At 42.6% G+C, this 14,291-nt stretch overlaps 1 protein-coding gene across 1 annotated transcript in view; it reads right to left on the bottom strand.

Moving 5' to 3' along the window:
• The window catches only part of LOC102791324 (wings apart-like protein homolog), a 35,176-nt gene that overhangs the window by 17,785 nt on the left and 3,100 nt on the right, over window positions 1–14,291 (bottom strand). The window contains exons 3-5 of the mRNA XM_087844977.1: window positions 8,007–8,748; window positions 6,483–6,871; window positions 3,614–3,738 (exon numbers count right to left, since the gene is read on the bottom strand). Of these exons, the coding sequence (XP_087701103.1) occupies window positions 3,614–3,738; window positions 6,483–6,871; window positions 8,007–8,748 (1,256 nt within the window). The remainder of the gene's footprint in view (window positions 1–3,613; window positions 3,739–6,482; window positions 6,872–8,006; window positions 8,749–14,291) is intronic.

Genomic DNA, 14,291 nt, shown 5'->3' with positions numbered 1-14,291 from the left:
GTAATCAAAGCAGAGTTCTGACGACTCCTCTGTAGGCCGCTCACTTCCGAGGGTTATTATTTTTATAATGAGTTGCACTCCTCCTCTCGCTCTCGATCACGTTAATGGGAGATGGAGCGAGATCTGGGATGTACTGCGCCCGGGAGGAGGAGGGGGGGGTTAATACAGGGAGGTAAAAAGTATGATGAAGCGGTCAAGAGAAAGCGATGGAGACAGAAATTCAACTGAGAGGGAGGAAAGTTATTTTAGGAGTCGGAGCATGAAACTGGAGAAGAAGAGAGGATGAGAGAGTACATTAAGTGCGTTATTATGCTCCTACGGGCACCGTGTCTTCTAATGCCATTACTGCTTGTCTGTAACAGGGAGGAAATTAACTTCATACTTTGGCACTTCAAAAAGTTCTCTGCAGGTGCACAGATTCAAAAGCTATCTCATACTCAGGACAGGCTTCAGACTATCAGAGCAAACCAATCAGGTCATTTCAAAGCGTGCAACTAGACTGCAGTGCAATAAATACGTTTGTGCAGAAGACACGAGGAGCAAAATGAGCAAAGCGTTTCCCCTTTCTAAAGCAAAGTCTGTATATAAAAGAAGGCTGCAGGAAGTGCTGTGGATTCTGAAGAATTTCAGTTTTAAAGTGTCTTGTGATTCGGTGTGAAGTTAGTATGTTTCCCACCTCCAAAGTTCCTTTTTCATGTCATACAACCTGTATGTATCGGGTTGGGCAATATGTAAAAATTTTCCAACCCGCAATCGTCAGTCCAACAATCGCCGATGGACGATATATTCGCGCATGTGCAGACTTTTTGATGGGCGGAGCAATGCAATCATGCACGGACTGATTTGTGCGTTTACAACACAGAAGAAGTCCAAACATAGACAAACTAATCCCCCCCCTCCCAAAAAAACCCCCGCTGTCAGCGTTAACGTGGCTTAACCGCAGTCATCACGATTACAATTTTTAACGCTCTCGACCCATCTGGAGCGCAGAATTAACAAAATTAGGACAAACTGCCAAAATGCGTTGACAAGAGACATTTCAGGGATTTTGACTCCAGATGGGTTAATTGTTAATCGCTTTAGTCGTGATGACGGCGCGTTAACGCTGACAGCACTAAAAACATAATAATAAAGTCACCAATCTGGGATTTCTTAGGTTTACGTCTTTTATTTGGTTTAAAGCCAAAGGATGCAACCAAAGCCGTGTGCCGCTCGTGCAGATGTATGGTGCGAGCAAAGCACTCAAACACGACTAACTTGCATGAGCATGCACGTGCTATGCTAGGCTATCACCAGCTTCTACCATCAACAAGCACTTGGGCGCACTCTGAGGTGGGGGCATTTGCTCACAAATGAAAGAGGGTGCTGTTAAAACAGCGCTATTATTTTTTTTCTGTTGACTGCTTTTATTAGCGCCATCATTATTAGCAAACTCACTCATGGACAATCAAATAAATAAATCCCCCTTGTAGAAAGTAGTCGTTATATTCGTCCAATCGCCCAACCCTAATAATTAGAAAGGATGAGGCCATGAAAACTCAAAAGGCTAAAAGACAGCTAGCTATCAGCAGTCATGCCTCTATAGGAAAAAAATAAACAGGTGAGCAATAAGAAGAACACTATGCTGCTGCAAAATTCAACCTTAACTTTTAGAGGGAGCCTCAAGTGGACATTAGAGGAACTGCAGATTTTTTTCTTAACTTGAGGGTTTGTTGACAGTATAAGAGACATCGAACATTCAACAAATCCTGAGCTGAAAGCAAGTCTCCAGCTGCAAAGATGGGATGGAAGAACACCCAGGTGGAAAACCCCTGCCACTGAAATGAAAGTTAATTTAGATAATGCCTCACATAGATCATTTTGGCGTGGGGCCCACCTGACATGCTGGAAGAGCATATGAGGCTGCATGAGGCAAATATGAGGCTAATTAGGCAGATATGATCAGCTGCGATCAACACAACTTTCTTTTTAATCAAGTTTCAGGATTTCTGCTACAACTTTAATTCCTATATTGGCTCTGCTGAGTCTGCTCACTGTGCTGCAGCGGTCCTTTGCCTTACACAACCTTATAATAAGGTGACTCCAATGCATTTGCAGCATGTAAAGTGAGGGGAAAACAATACTGGATCAGCAGATTCCCAAAGATACGGCACTAAAAGGACAATCAGCGGAGCAAAAACAGCCTGCGTTATTAACTCCAGAGGCAGAAACTCTGCTACAAATTACCACATTCCAACAAATCCTGACACGCTGCCGCAAAACTAATTTGGATGCAGAAATCAGTCTTACTAATTAAAACGATAATCACGCGTCACCTTTTCAAACAAAGTTAAAACGCCTGCAAACTAAAGAGAACACAATTAACAAACGGCTGTAATAGAGAGGCGTCGCAGAACTCATTAGGACAAACTCGGAAAAGTACGGCAGAGAGGCCTGATTAAAAACACTCCTACAGTTTAACGCAAGTAATTCCAATTAATCTCTCACTTCAAGTTTTTCACCTGATGAGAGGACAGGAGATAAACACCGCCTCAGGTATGAGACGCTGGCAACTCATTTACAGTAATATTAAGATGTGCACTTCCACCGCTGCGGCTCGCTGCATCGATCCGTCTTCGCTATGAAAAGAGGACGCGGCTCTTATGAGATCAATAGTCTGATTTGCAGACGGGGAGGTAGAGGCCATTAGCAGGCAGATAAATAAAAGACTGGGAGTCAAGAAATGTTCAGAAACAACTCTCCGTCCCTCATCGATGCACTGATAAACCTCAGCTCTGCCCGCCCCCGCACACACACACACACACACACACAGTACTGAGTCATACAGGACGTGGGTGGACAGTCTCGTCCCCACAGGTACACTGAGATCTCTCTCTGTAACGAGTCCTGGTTTTACATTTAGAGATGAGGCTGTTTCTCTGAAGAGGTTCATGGATTAACGAGCTTCTTCATCCGTCAAAGATGAAGCTCCTTTGTGTTTGGTTTCAGCTGATTGTCATCCGCTCATTCTGTCTGAATTCTTGTTTTATGAAGATGTTCACTGATTGATTTTACGGGCTCTTCACTCTCATTCATCCTACAAATGTTTGCTATCGGGTTGGAGGACACGCTTTCTTCTAGTGAGCACTTTGTTAAATGCTCCTGATTCTAATTATGGTGACACTTTGACTCTAATCTCTGCACCACAATTCATGTTATCGTTCTCATTATCCAGCACGAATATTATTAGAATAGATTTTATTTACTAATCCATAATATATGAACCTTATTATGATTTTGGCTCTTCTCAGTGGCTCCTCAAATCCTAACTCTTACGTTTAACTAGACCGTTATTTGTACGATCTTTATTGTGTAACTGCTAAGCCAGACTTTCTATTATGCTCCATGTTTTCTGATGTTTATGTTTCATATCTTTGTAGCTCTGTAACTGTGCTTCTTTGGATCTGTCTCTGTTGTAAAGGATTTTACTGGCTTCCTGGTTAAATAAAGGCAAAATAAAGTTTTAGTCTGGCTCTCTGCACGAGATTTCCTGGCCCACACGTTTGCAGTGCATCCAGGTGACATTTCAACACACTCAAGCCTCATGTGACTCAGCAGCGGTGTCACGTCTGACCTTCTTTTGTGCACTGAAGATCCTCCGGAGGGTGTCCGGGTTCTTCTCTGCAGGTTTGCCCTGAGGTGGCCTCCTCGGGCCGCTGGCCACCACCCTGAGGCCGTCCTCTGAGAAGTCCAGGACATCTGCAGGGAAACATTTAAGTAATTAAATTTGAGATTATGTCACATCTATTTATACTTTTAAAGCCCTTCTCCTGGCCAAACTAATTATTTTTAACAGCACACATAGAAAGAAGCAATATGCTCATGAGCTGCCTGAATCTGAAAGCACACGCTTCTTCATCATGTTTAAATCAACCAGTTTTTCCACACGAGAGAGAAAAAAACATGTTATTAGAAACAAGGTCAAATGAAACTGTGTGTTTGTGAGCTTTAGCTCATTTCCAGCAGTCCTAACAGCGAGCGCCTGCTGGATAGTGAAACAGGATTAGCTGATTGTGTTTGTTGTTAGAGTGTGACCGTTTGTGCGTGTGTCCGTGTGTTCAGTCTATGCTGGCGTGTTGGCTTTCTAATGTTTATCCATACACAAAACAACAAGAAAAGCACACACAGCTCCAGTTTTATTCCACCCCATCGTGCCATTTTTACTTTATTCAGCTTTTTTCGTCTTGTCGTTTTGTAAATATTCTATTGAGCTGTTCTATTCTTCTGCATTTAAGATGAGTAATGTGAATGCCCCTCAAACCACCTGCGCTCATAGAAGGAAATACTGTAATAAAAAGGAAAATCCAGATTCAGAGACTCAGAGTTTGATGTAATAAAAGGTGTTTACGCTGAATGAGCTGCAGGGCAAAATGTGTTGGTGTATTTTGTGACGCTAAGCCACTAAAATAAACTCTTCAAACCTATTATAATCTTTCTATTTCCCTTTTAAACGAGCTGTGCTTAATGTTTTGGCTGCTGTTACACAGTAACTTCCTTACTTTTGGAATAAATGAAGTACATCTCATCTTATTCCATTTCATATGGAATCACGGCACACTGTCGTAGCTACAGACTCTATGATGTGACCTTAAAATAATGACAAAATAAAAATCAGTGTTCACTGCGGGACCGCTAAGAATCTCGCTCTCTCTTTAAAAGGCTGTTCCAGAAGCAGCTGGCAAACTGGTGTCAGAGGGTTTTCCCAGTCAGACTCAGAGAGGCATGTGTCAACAGGCTCAGGGCAGGCGTGCCACAACCCTGTTTTATCATCGCTTCACATATAAGGCGACGTCCAACTTAACTTGAACGTCGTTCCAACTTTGCAAAACAAATAAATGTTATTCGACCAATTTATTTGCCAGAGTTTCATTTCAGTCTTCACTGCTGTCGCTGCAGTCCGTTCCCCTCCCCCTGCTCACTGAGCACACGCCTCACACACAGTGCGAAGCAAACAGAGGCGCCAGACATGAAATAACACAACAGGACCTTCCCAATGAGTGTTACACTGAAGAGAGATCGAGTGAGCGAGTCAAGCCGACTCTTTTCAGTCGTGTTGGCTTTAGGCCTGCTACGATTAGTCGACTATCAAAATCGTCGACGACTAATTTAATAGTCGACGCGTAGTTTGAAGCTTTGTAAGATCACAAAAGACGCAGGAATAAGTAGTAGGATTTAAGAGTGTAATAACGGACTGAAACAGAAGATGGCAGCACTGCATGTACAAGGATGCCAGCTGCCGTTAAACCCCGAAGAAGAAGAAGCTGTGTCCCAGAATTCATAGCGCAGCCCAGCTCAGCTTCCAACAATGGCGGCAGCTAGTTAGTTTTAATATTACTCTTATTATTCTTTCTGGGTCACAAAATAAACGTTTAACATATTTTCAGCCGAGAATGTAGCTGTGTAAACCTCAAATATCTGCTCAGTTTATCAAGACACCACATATTTTCAAAAGCGCTCCGACGTTTTCGGAGACGTCTGTTAGCCACTAGCTCGATAGCTAGCCGGGGGCAAGGCTCACTAGAGCCGTGAGAACACCGGACTCCCGCAAATCGTTTTCAAACCCACCGCCGTCTTTCGCTACTCAGGTTAAACATGATATATAAGTCACTTAGATAACTTAAAAATGTTATTGTTTGGCTTTTTCAGTATTTTATTTGTTCCTGAGTAAATCGGTTTGGCTGAGATTAAAGTTATAGTTTTTAGACAGCTGAATAAACGTCAAGCAGACAGCTGATTATCAGAAGTGTGAGATGCTCGAGAATTTACTCCGGTGTCCTGTTATATTTTAGATAGCAAGGAGTTTATTAAACTTCACCAAAACAATCTGCACATTTAATTAAAATTTAATAAACTATCATCTTGTCTTTATTTTTAGTTAGCACAGACCTTAAACACTTAAAGCTGTAAGCTAATGATAGTTATATAAGAGCAGATACTGCTGGTGCAATAAGCTGTAGTTTTACATCCAATGGATGATGATCTGATTAGTCGACTAATCGCAAAAATAATCGGTGACTAGTCGACTATCAAAATAATCGTTTGTGGCAGCCCTAGTTGGTTTACGTTACCACAGATTATACTTAAATCAGAAATTTTAAATATGAAAAGACAAGAAGCACTCGGAAAATGCTTTTTAAGTAGCTCTATAAATCATTATCATCACTTTGACCTGCAGATCAATGTGTTGACCTTGAAGGAGAGGTCAAACTGAAGGAGAGGTCCATAACCTGATCCAGGTCGGCGAGTTGGGATCAGAATGTTATTTGATACGCGCGTCAGCTCAGTCTTTAATTAATTGGATGATACGCACAGAATTAAAGCAACAAGCCTGCTCATGTTACTGTAACACTTTGCACACGGCTCTTTGGCTGATTTTGTACAAAGGTGGTTTCACTAGATCATCACTACATCACTTATCAGTCAGACAGTGTTGGTGTTTTAACCTGTTCGTATCCTGCTCTCCTGCTTCTCAGAGTTCTTCTTGCTCTCCTTGACTGCCGGCCTTTCCTGGACCTCCAGCATCTCCTGGACCTCCAGCCTTTCAAACGGATCTGGCGGGTCATCAGCTGGCATTTCCTCTATGGTGACCACCGGGGTCGCTGTGGTGATGGCGGCCTTCTTTTTGGCCCTCCTCCTCTCCTTAGCTCTGCCGTCGTCGTCTTCGGCGCCGTCGCTGTCGCTCATGTCGTCAAAACCGAAGTATTTGATTTTGTAACTGGACCGGCCGTCCGCGCTGTCGCTACTGTTCTCCTCCTGCTGGGCCTCCGAGTCCTCAAAGCCGAACAGGTCCAGCTTACTGTCCTTCTTCGACTTGGTCTGGGTCTGCCTGAACCTGCGGAGAGGACATCCAGAGGAACGGTGTTAATATTCTGCTGAGACGACTTAATTAAAACTGAATGTTAATGTGTAAACGTATACTCGTGGAGAGGATTTTTCATTTCAGGCTCCAGTCTAATGTGTTTCATGATTAGCACAAACATGAAATGGCAAACTACAATATTCTAATTAACACTTTCCCTCATAAAATGTATCGTTTTCAGCCCAGGTAATGAAAGCAAATTCAATTTAAATTTGATTTCTTGCAGCATTTTAAAAGAAAAAACCTGCGACTTTTATCCGTGACCAAGGTCATTTAATTCAAATGAAAAAAATAAATAAAATCACAGAGCGCTCGTTCTTCTCGGCAAAACAAAGGGCGTTACGCTTAACTGCCAAAATATTACAGTGGAGTGGAAGTAAATGAAGTCTCAGCAACTGAAATGAGACCAAAGAGGCGCACGGCCTCGCGCTGAGACGGGAAGATGGTAAAGATGTAAAACGTGTGAAATGAAAGGCATCATAGATGGTTTTCACTGAATAATGTGTCCCCGTGCCTGTGAAGTCACGCAGCATAAACAACTACCTACATACATGTTTATGTATTTGCTTTATGTTTTTCTCCTCTCAAACGTGTCAAACCTGATATTAAATGGCTTTTTGCTTGTTATAATGAACTACTTTGAAACAGTCTGATTTAAATCTGTATTTTCTCTCCAAGTCTGTTACAAATGTTTTATTAAGCAGTTTGATATAAAATATTAAAACTCAAAATATGCTTTTAGTTCAAATGAAGTACTCGGGGTGCTTCGTGCTGACATGTTCAGCATCCAAGTTCTGTTTATGGACCTACTGAATCACTTTCTACAGGTCTGCTGTGGATGTGGACTAAAGAGAATGATCATTGAGCTTTGTGTCCATCACCAGATGACGCACAACTCAGTTACTTAAAAAAGAGAGAGAGAGAGAGCGAGTTGTTTGTCTGAGGGATGAGGTCGATCTGTTAGATGGAAAATAAGTCTATATATGGGAAAAACTGGGATAATTTAGACTTCTTGTAGTTCTTGTGGGATATCAGCAGGTGTAGGCAGTTACACATCACACTGTGGAAAACCCTGACACACAAGGACCGCCGGCGCCCGTTAACCAACCTTGTATTCTGTTGTTCCGGCTTCTTCCGCTGCCATCCGGCCTCTCCCAGCTGCGTCGTGCTGCCTGAACCAGCGCTACCGCTACCACAAGAGGGTGCTGCATCAGTCCCAAACTCCTCCACCACTCGGTCCTGGATGGTGACGTTACACATAGATATGGAGGATGGGTGCAACACTGTGTAGTCCCTCGTCCTGCCCCGGCTCCCTCTGCCACCTGTCGTTTTGTTATTGCTGTCAGATGCGGATTTGGGAAGATCTGAGCCAAAAACAGTGGCTGCGAAGCTGCTGGAGTCCGAGGCTTTGCCCTGTTTGTTGGGCCTCCTGTATGTCCGACAGTTCGAGTTCCTTTCAAGTGACGATGAGGTCGACATCTGGGAGTAATCCGACGTCTCAGTGAGGTCAGGGTTGCCCTGCAGGTCCTCGCTGTCGCTGAGGAGCAGCTGTGGAGGAGAGGGGATCTTCTCGTGCCGGGTTTGCACCGGCTCACAGCCGCCTGCCGTCGTGACGCCCGCCGACGCCCATGACAGAGTAGGGGCGGGGTTGCGGGGTTCCTGTGTGGGAGAAGGTGGCCGGAGGCCCATTATAACATCCCACGAGTCATAGGTGGATTCTGCCTTGGAGCCGGTCTTCAGGGTGGTGGTCTGGGCCAGGGGCTTCTTGTCGCTCTCAGAAACGTTTTGGTACCACGTGTAGCTGTGCTGGTTCTCTGACGACGAGGACAACAAGCTCTGCTTGGACTTTCCTGAGAATGAAAACAGAGTCAGAGCATCAAAGTCGCTGAAGGTACCGGTCATTTTTATGCTGGTCCAGTTTTCACAAGCAAATTTGTATTAAAGATCAAATCAAATGGACTAAACTTTAATATTTGAAAGAGGAAAAGCTGCACAAATAACTAGAACAACAATGAAAATACAGGCAAAAAACATCTTTGCTGACTGAAATAACAGATAAAAACTAGACTTATAAAAATAATGAAAAGAAGATAAATATTAGGGGTGGGGAAAAAAATGGATACTGTGTAGCATCATGATATTTTGTTTGCTAATAATGTATGGATACAGGGACAGCAGAAATCGATATTTTGTTACAAAAAGGTTTTTGTGCTCTGACTTCAAAACATGTTGATCCTTTTTCTGAGCAAGAATCCTGACATTCCTTCACTGTCCAAATGTGTTTAACTTGTTTTATGGCAGCAATAAACATGACAGTTTACTTATTTTAATTTAAGACATGTTTTATTTTAATTAAGTTTAAAACTTTTTTATTTAATGTAAAATTATATTTTGTTTTAATTTACTTTCAAATTCTTCAGTTGCCGAAGGGGCTGCATAGTTTTCATAAACTGCATAGTTCAGAATAGCTATAATTGTACCAGATGGTTGATTCAGTTAAGTTGGACTAGACTGTAATACAAACCGTTCAGTTTGTCAACAATCAAACTGAAATGAGAGAAAGACTGAGTGTGAGACTTTGATATTAGAGAAAATGAATATTGATAAAGTTTACCTTTATGTACAGAATCTGAATATCACAAAATATTTTTAAAAATTGCAATAATATCGTATCGTGCGTTAAGTATTGTGATAATATTGTATCGTGGGATGTGTGGTGATTCCCACCTCTAATAAATATATACATAAAATGTCAGTCTTTATATGCCTGGAGGGGGGAAAAGAAAAGACCTTCATACAGAACCTTGTCTGAAGCCAGTAAAGTGAATTAAAAACAGAAAAATAGTAATAATCATAAAAACAACAACAACTAATTAAAAAAAAAATACAAAACTATAATAACTCTGGCAGCAGCTTCATTGTCACCATGACAATGAACCCAAACACACAGCCAATGCATTAAAGCACACCTGGATACAAACACACACACTGACACAGAGCCCGACCTCAACGTTACTGAAACTATTCCTGAAGACTACGATAGGAAAGTTGCCTCAGAGAGTTCAGGCTGTGCCGAAGGTTAAAGGTGGCCACACCCAATACTGACGTTAGGTTCATTAGAATTTCAACTGAAGGAAATTTACGCCGCAGTTTGTGACTATTACTATTATAATCAGTAAAAATAAACTGACAAGAAACTTGAGGGTTTCAAGGTGAGGCTTTGCTTTTGAAACCTGTTGTGGAAAACACAGAGTTTTTAACAACTAGACGAGAACATGTTGGTTAAACTGAAACTTTTCTGCCAACTTCCAGCTCCAAAGTTCTCTGAGCCGGACTCGAAGGAATGAGACACCGCGTGGTTCTGCACGATGTGTTCTTGAAACCGAATGCTAAAACTTAAGCAGCTTAAACATCTGCTTGCCAAATAATTCCCCCTCATTTTATTTCTTTAAATTTGAAAAAAGAAAGCCCCCCCACCACACACACACTCTATATGCCCTACATTCACTTTACCGCTGAACTGCACAGACACCTCGGCACAATGATGATGCACCCAAAGATTACACCATTTCAAAAAACACCGTTACGCAATAAAAGCAGGTCACACACACACACAAACACACACACACCTGGAGCAGCAGCCAGCTCTCACAGCAAACAGTCATTCGCCAGCAGCTGTAATTCTTCAAGAGAATCAAAATGGGTCTGGAGCCACTTCCAGGACAATTCATGCTGTTTGGTTATTAGCACCCCCGGTTATTTGTGTCACTTCTGCCGTGGCACATAACTCACAATGCTTCACTTTCCCCTCTGAGCAAACAGGAAATTGCTTCACGCCGTAGCATCACATAATATCAGCTTCTGCGGTTTTTGATTCAAGGTTGATTGGTAGCAAATCTGGAATGGAGGCCGTTTCAGTTACTTCAGCTTATGATTCAGACTTTATTTGACAAATTAAAAATAAAGAGAGACGATCAAACACACAGAACGAGCGAGGCCCCCAGAGGACTGCTGAAGGTCCTTAAAGGCCCCACACTCAAAGCTGCGTATGTCTGTGGACACAGGTCTAAATGCCGTTTGTTCGTTTTTTTTGTTTAATCTGATATCAGCTGAGTGTAAAATGTATAAAGTGCTGATTCCTCCATTAGTTCAACTATTTTACTGTCCTTTCAAAGCGTGACATGAACCGAGAGCTGCAGATGAGTCATTTAGTCTTTTCTTCTCAGCCCTCCAACGATTTCTTTTAACTTTATCAAAACAAGTCCACGTGAACGACGCTGTGCTGCTCTGAGGGTTTCCGTGGCTACAACTCCGGTACAGACACAGGTTAGCGATGAGTGTGTGCCAGTTCTACGAAAAACACTCAAGTTATTCTGACTAAATTAACCTAACACGTAAATTTACTTTCTATCAGACACTTTCATGACGGCCAACCACGAGCAGGGTTGGAAGCAGGCCTTTCTGAGCGCACTCCAATCCCCTTCTTTAAAACGTGCACGTGTAAAACGTCAAGTCTTAATTAAAGGATCCCAGATAAGCTCTGAGTTTGGCGTTTTTGGAAACCAAAGGGCTCGGGTTTGTTTTTCCAGTCATGTGCTGTTTTTACTGCTGACGCTGTTGCAAAATGTTCTAGTGATTAACACACTTTCAGTTCTTCGGCAGATGGCAGAGCGAGGAGCAGCCTGTACACACACACACACACACACACACACACACACACACACACACACACACACACACACACAGTGTGTGTTCTGTAGCCTACGAGAAACTCAAAATGTTGCTCTGAAGCCGTTTGATGATGGAAGCTGATCGCCTTGCATTCCTTTAAAGCCGGGCAGATAAAAATAAGAGTCTGGAGAGGTGACACCTCGGGAAGGTGCAAAGCCGGCAGTTTGCGTACTTTGGCTTTGCCAGGCAGATGGGGCTTGTTGTCAGTATGTGTTCCAGCCTGTGTGGGTGTGCGACTGTCTAAAGGGTTTGCAGAGCTGTGTATTAAAAACAAAAATTAAGCAGCACGGAGGTACTCTGTGTTTAATCTTTAACCAGGTAAGAAGCACCAAGTCAGAAGGACTCTGGGCTCCAACCTGCACGAGCCTCCCAATGTTTGTCTTGAACTAAAAGTTTAAAGATTCCTTCACTAAAGGAAGAAGATTCCTACTCTATGGCATTTGTTTTTGCTGCAGAGCTCTCTGTTACCCTCAATATCGTTTAATAACACGTGTTACTTGGTTTATCACCAGTCGGCTTCATTAGTTTCCTTTTTTTTTTTTTTTTTTTAAATAGCATTAGCTTAGGACTGAGGTTAGTGTTTGGTTTAGGCTCTCGTCTTTGGCAATAACTTGTCTTCATTTTATTAAAATGCCTTCAAATGCAGCAACTTTGTGAGCTCCAGTAAGTTGGATTCTTTCTACAGCACTGCAACGTCACAGAAAGTGACTCTGAACTCGGAGAGCGCAACACGTCTGTGACGGGCAGATAAGAGTGGATGTAATCATTAAGAGTCTTCTTCTTAGATTCATTGTATCTGAACTTTCCCAGCAGGACAAGTCCTTAAGAAGAAAAAAAAAGTGTGGCAGATACATTTTTTTCCTCCAAACAGTTTTAAGCGATGACGCAGCAGCGCTGCTAAACGAACAGGTGTAGCTTCTCAGAATGCTTCTCATTAAAGTTCAAAATCAAGCTGCATCTTTAAAAAGAAGAAAGACTTCACTGTGACTCACCCTCACACTGCAGCAGTACAGTACTTTGCATTTGCTCAGCTGATTATTAACCACCTGCTTTCGAATTGCTCAGTTTACCGGACAATCCGAGTCCCTTCAGCTTCAGAGCGCCCTTTCAAAACAGCACATCTGCACCAACACCACCACCTTCTTCCCCCGACTCCGACTCTCGGTAAATGTTGACACAAGAAGCCCGATTTCTGATCGTCTGTGGCAACAGAAGAATCGAGCTCAGCTGAGCGATCCCGCTAAAACATTTTCTCCTGCAAATTGAATTCTGAACTGTACTTTCCTCTGTTCACATCAGTGGCGAGTTTTTGATGGTTTCTATCGTTACCCGTCGTCACCACATCGCAGAAAGCACTTCCTTATCATTAAGTGCGAACGCTATGGGGAGAAATTTGACTCAAAAGGTTTGCTAATGCTACGGTATGATCCACAAGAGTAAGCTAAGATTTACAAATATGTGTAGTGATTCGTGTGCGACGTTTGAGGACTCGTAAACGTCTGCGGCTTACGATGCAATTTAACTGCGCGTAAAACCACTAACCGATAAATACTGATCACTTAAACACAATTTCTGAAGTTCAGCTTCACTAATCAGATTATTTTCTCTTTCTAAGACCTTTCTTTGAACGCAAATGTCTAAAACTAAACGTAGCATCCCATTCACTCACAAAAGCTTAACTGCGTGTGGACGCGTCGCCTGACACACACAGATCACGTCACATGTCCTCGTTGGGTTTGGACACAAATTTCATGCTGCCAGCTTTGCACAGATCCACAAATGTAAGCTGCTGATTTATTGGTTTTCTTTGTTTGTTTGTTCAAAGAAAGCGGGCGGTCCTAAATAAACAGAACAGCCTGTGACCCTCAACTAGAAACAGAGTTAACAATTACAGAAACTACTCATTAGACAGTTAATACATGGCTTAAATAAGCTGCTGCATCCTGAAATGTTCAGGATTAGACATTAAGCTAACAATAATGTAAGCCTGCTGTTATTACAGAACAGTAAGTTTAGCATCAAAGTGCTATTTCCATTGCCTGGATTACATCTATATTCAAACGGTACAGAGATTAGCTGCATGTACTCACTGCGGAGCACGATCCACAGTAATGCACAACCATTACGCTCCCTCTATCTGGAGCTGTGCACTGACCCAGCAGAAGAACAACCAGCACGTAGCAGCAGCTTATTTAAATAATATTTTAACCTTTATAGCCGGGGTAGGCAACTCCAGGCCTCGAGGGCCGGTGTCCTGCAGGTTTTGGATCTCACTCTGGGTCAGCACACCTGACTCAGATGATTTGTTCATTACCAGCCTCTGGAGAACGTCAAGACATGTCGAGGAGGTCATTTAGCCATTTAAATCAGCTGTGTTGGATCAAGGACACATCTAAAACCTCCAGGACACCAACTCGAGGCCTGGAGTTGCCTAGCCCTGCTTTATAGGCTCCTGCAGAGGTCCCAGTTTTACACTGGGACGTCAACAAAGCCTACATTCGTGCATCTGTGCACCACGAGGACATGTGAGTTGATCTGTGCGTATCGGGCGATTCGTGCACTCGTATTAGGTTTAATAAGTGAGCGAGATGATGTACATGAAGTATTAGACATTTGTTTCCACAGAAAGCTTTTTGTCAGAGAAAAATCTGTTTGGTGAAAC

The sequence above is a fragment of the Neolamprologus brichardi genome, chromosome 8 (assembly GCF_056152115.1).
Source record: "Neolamprologus brichardi isolate AB-2024 chromosome 8, ASM5615211v1, whole genome shotgun sequence".
NCBI classification, from domain to species: domain Eukaryota; kingdom Metazoa; phylum Chordata; class Actinopteri; order Cichliformes; family Cichlidae; genus Neolamprologus; species Neolamprologus brichardi.
Note: the sequence above shows the minus strand (reverse complement) of the source record. Positions and strands in the feature narration are given on the sequence as shown.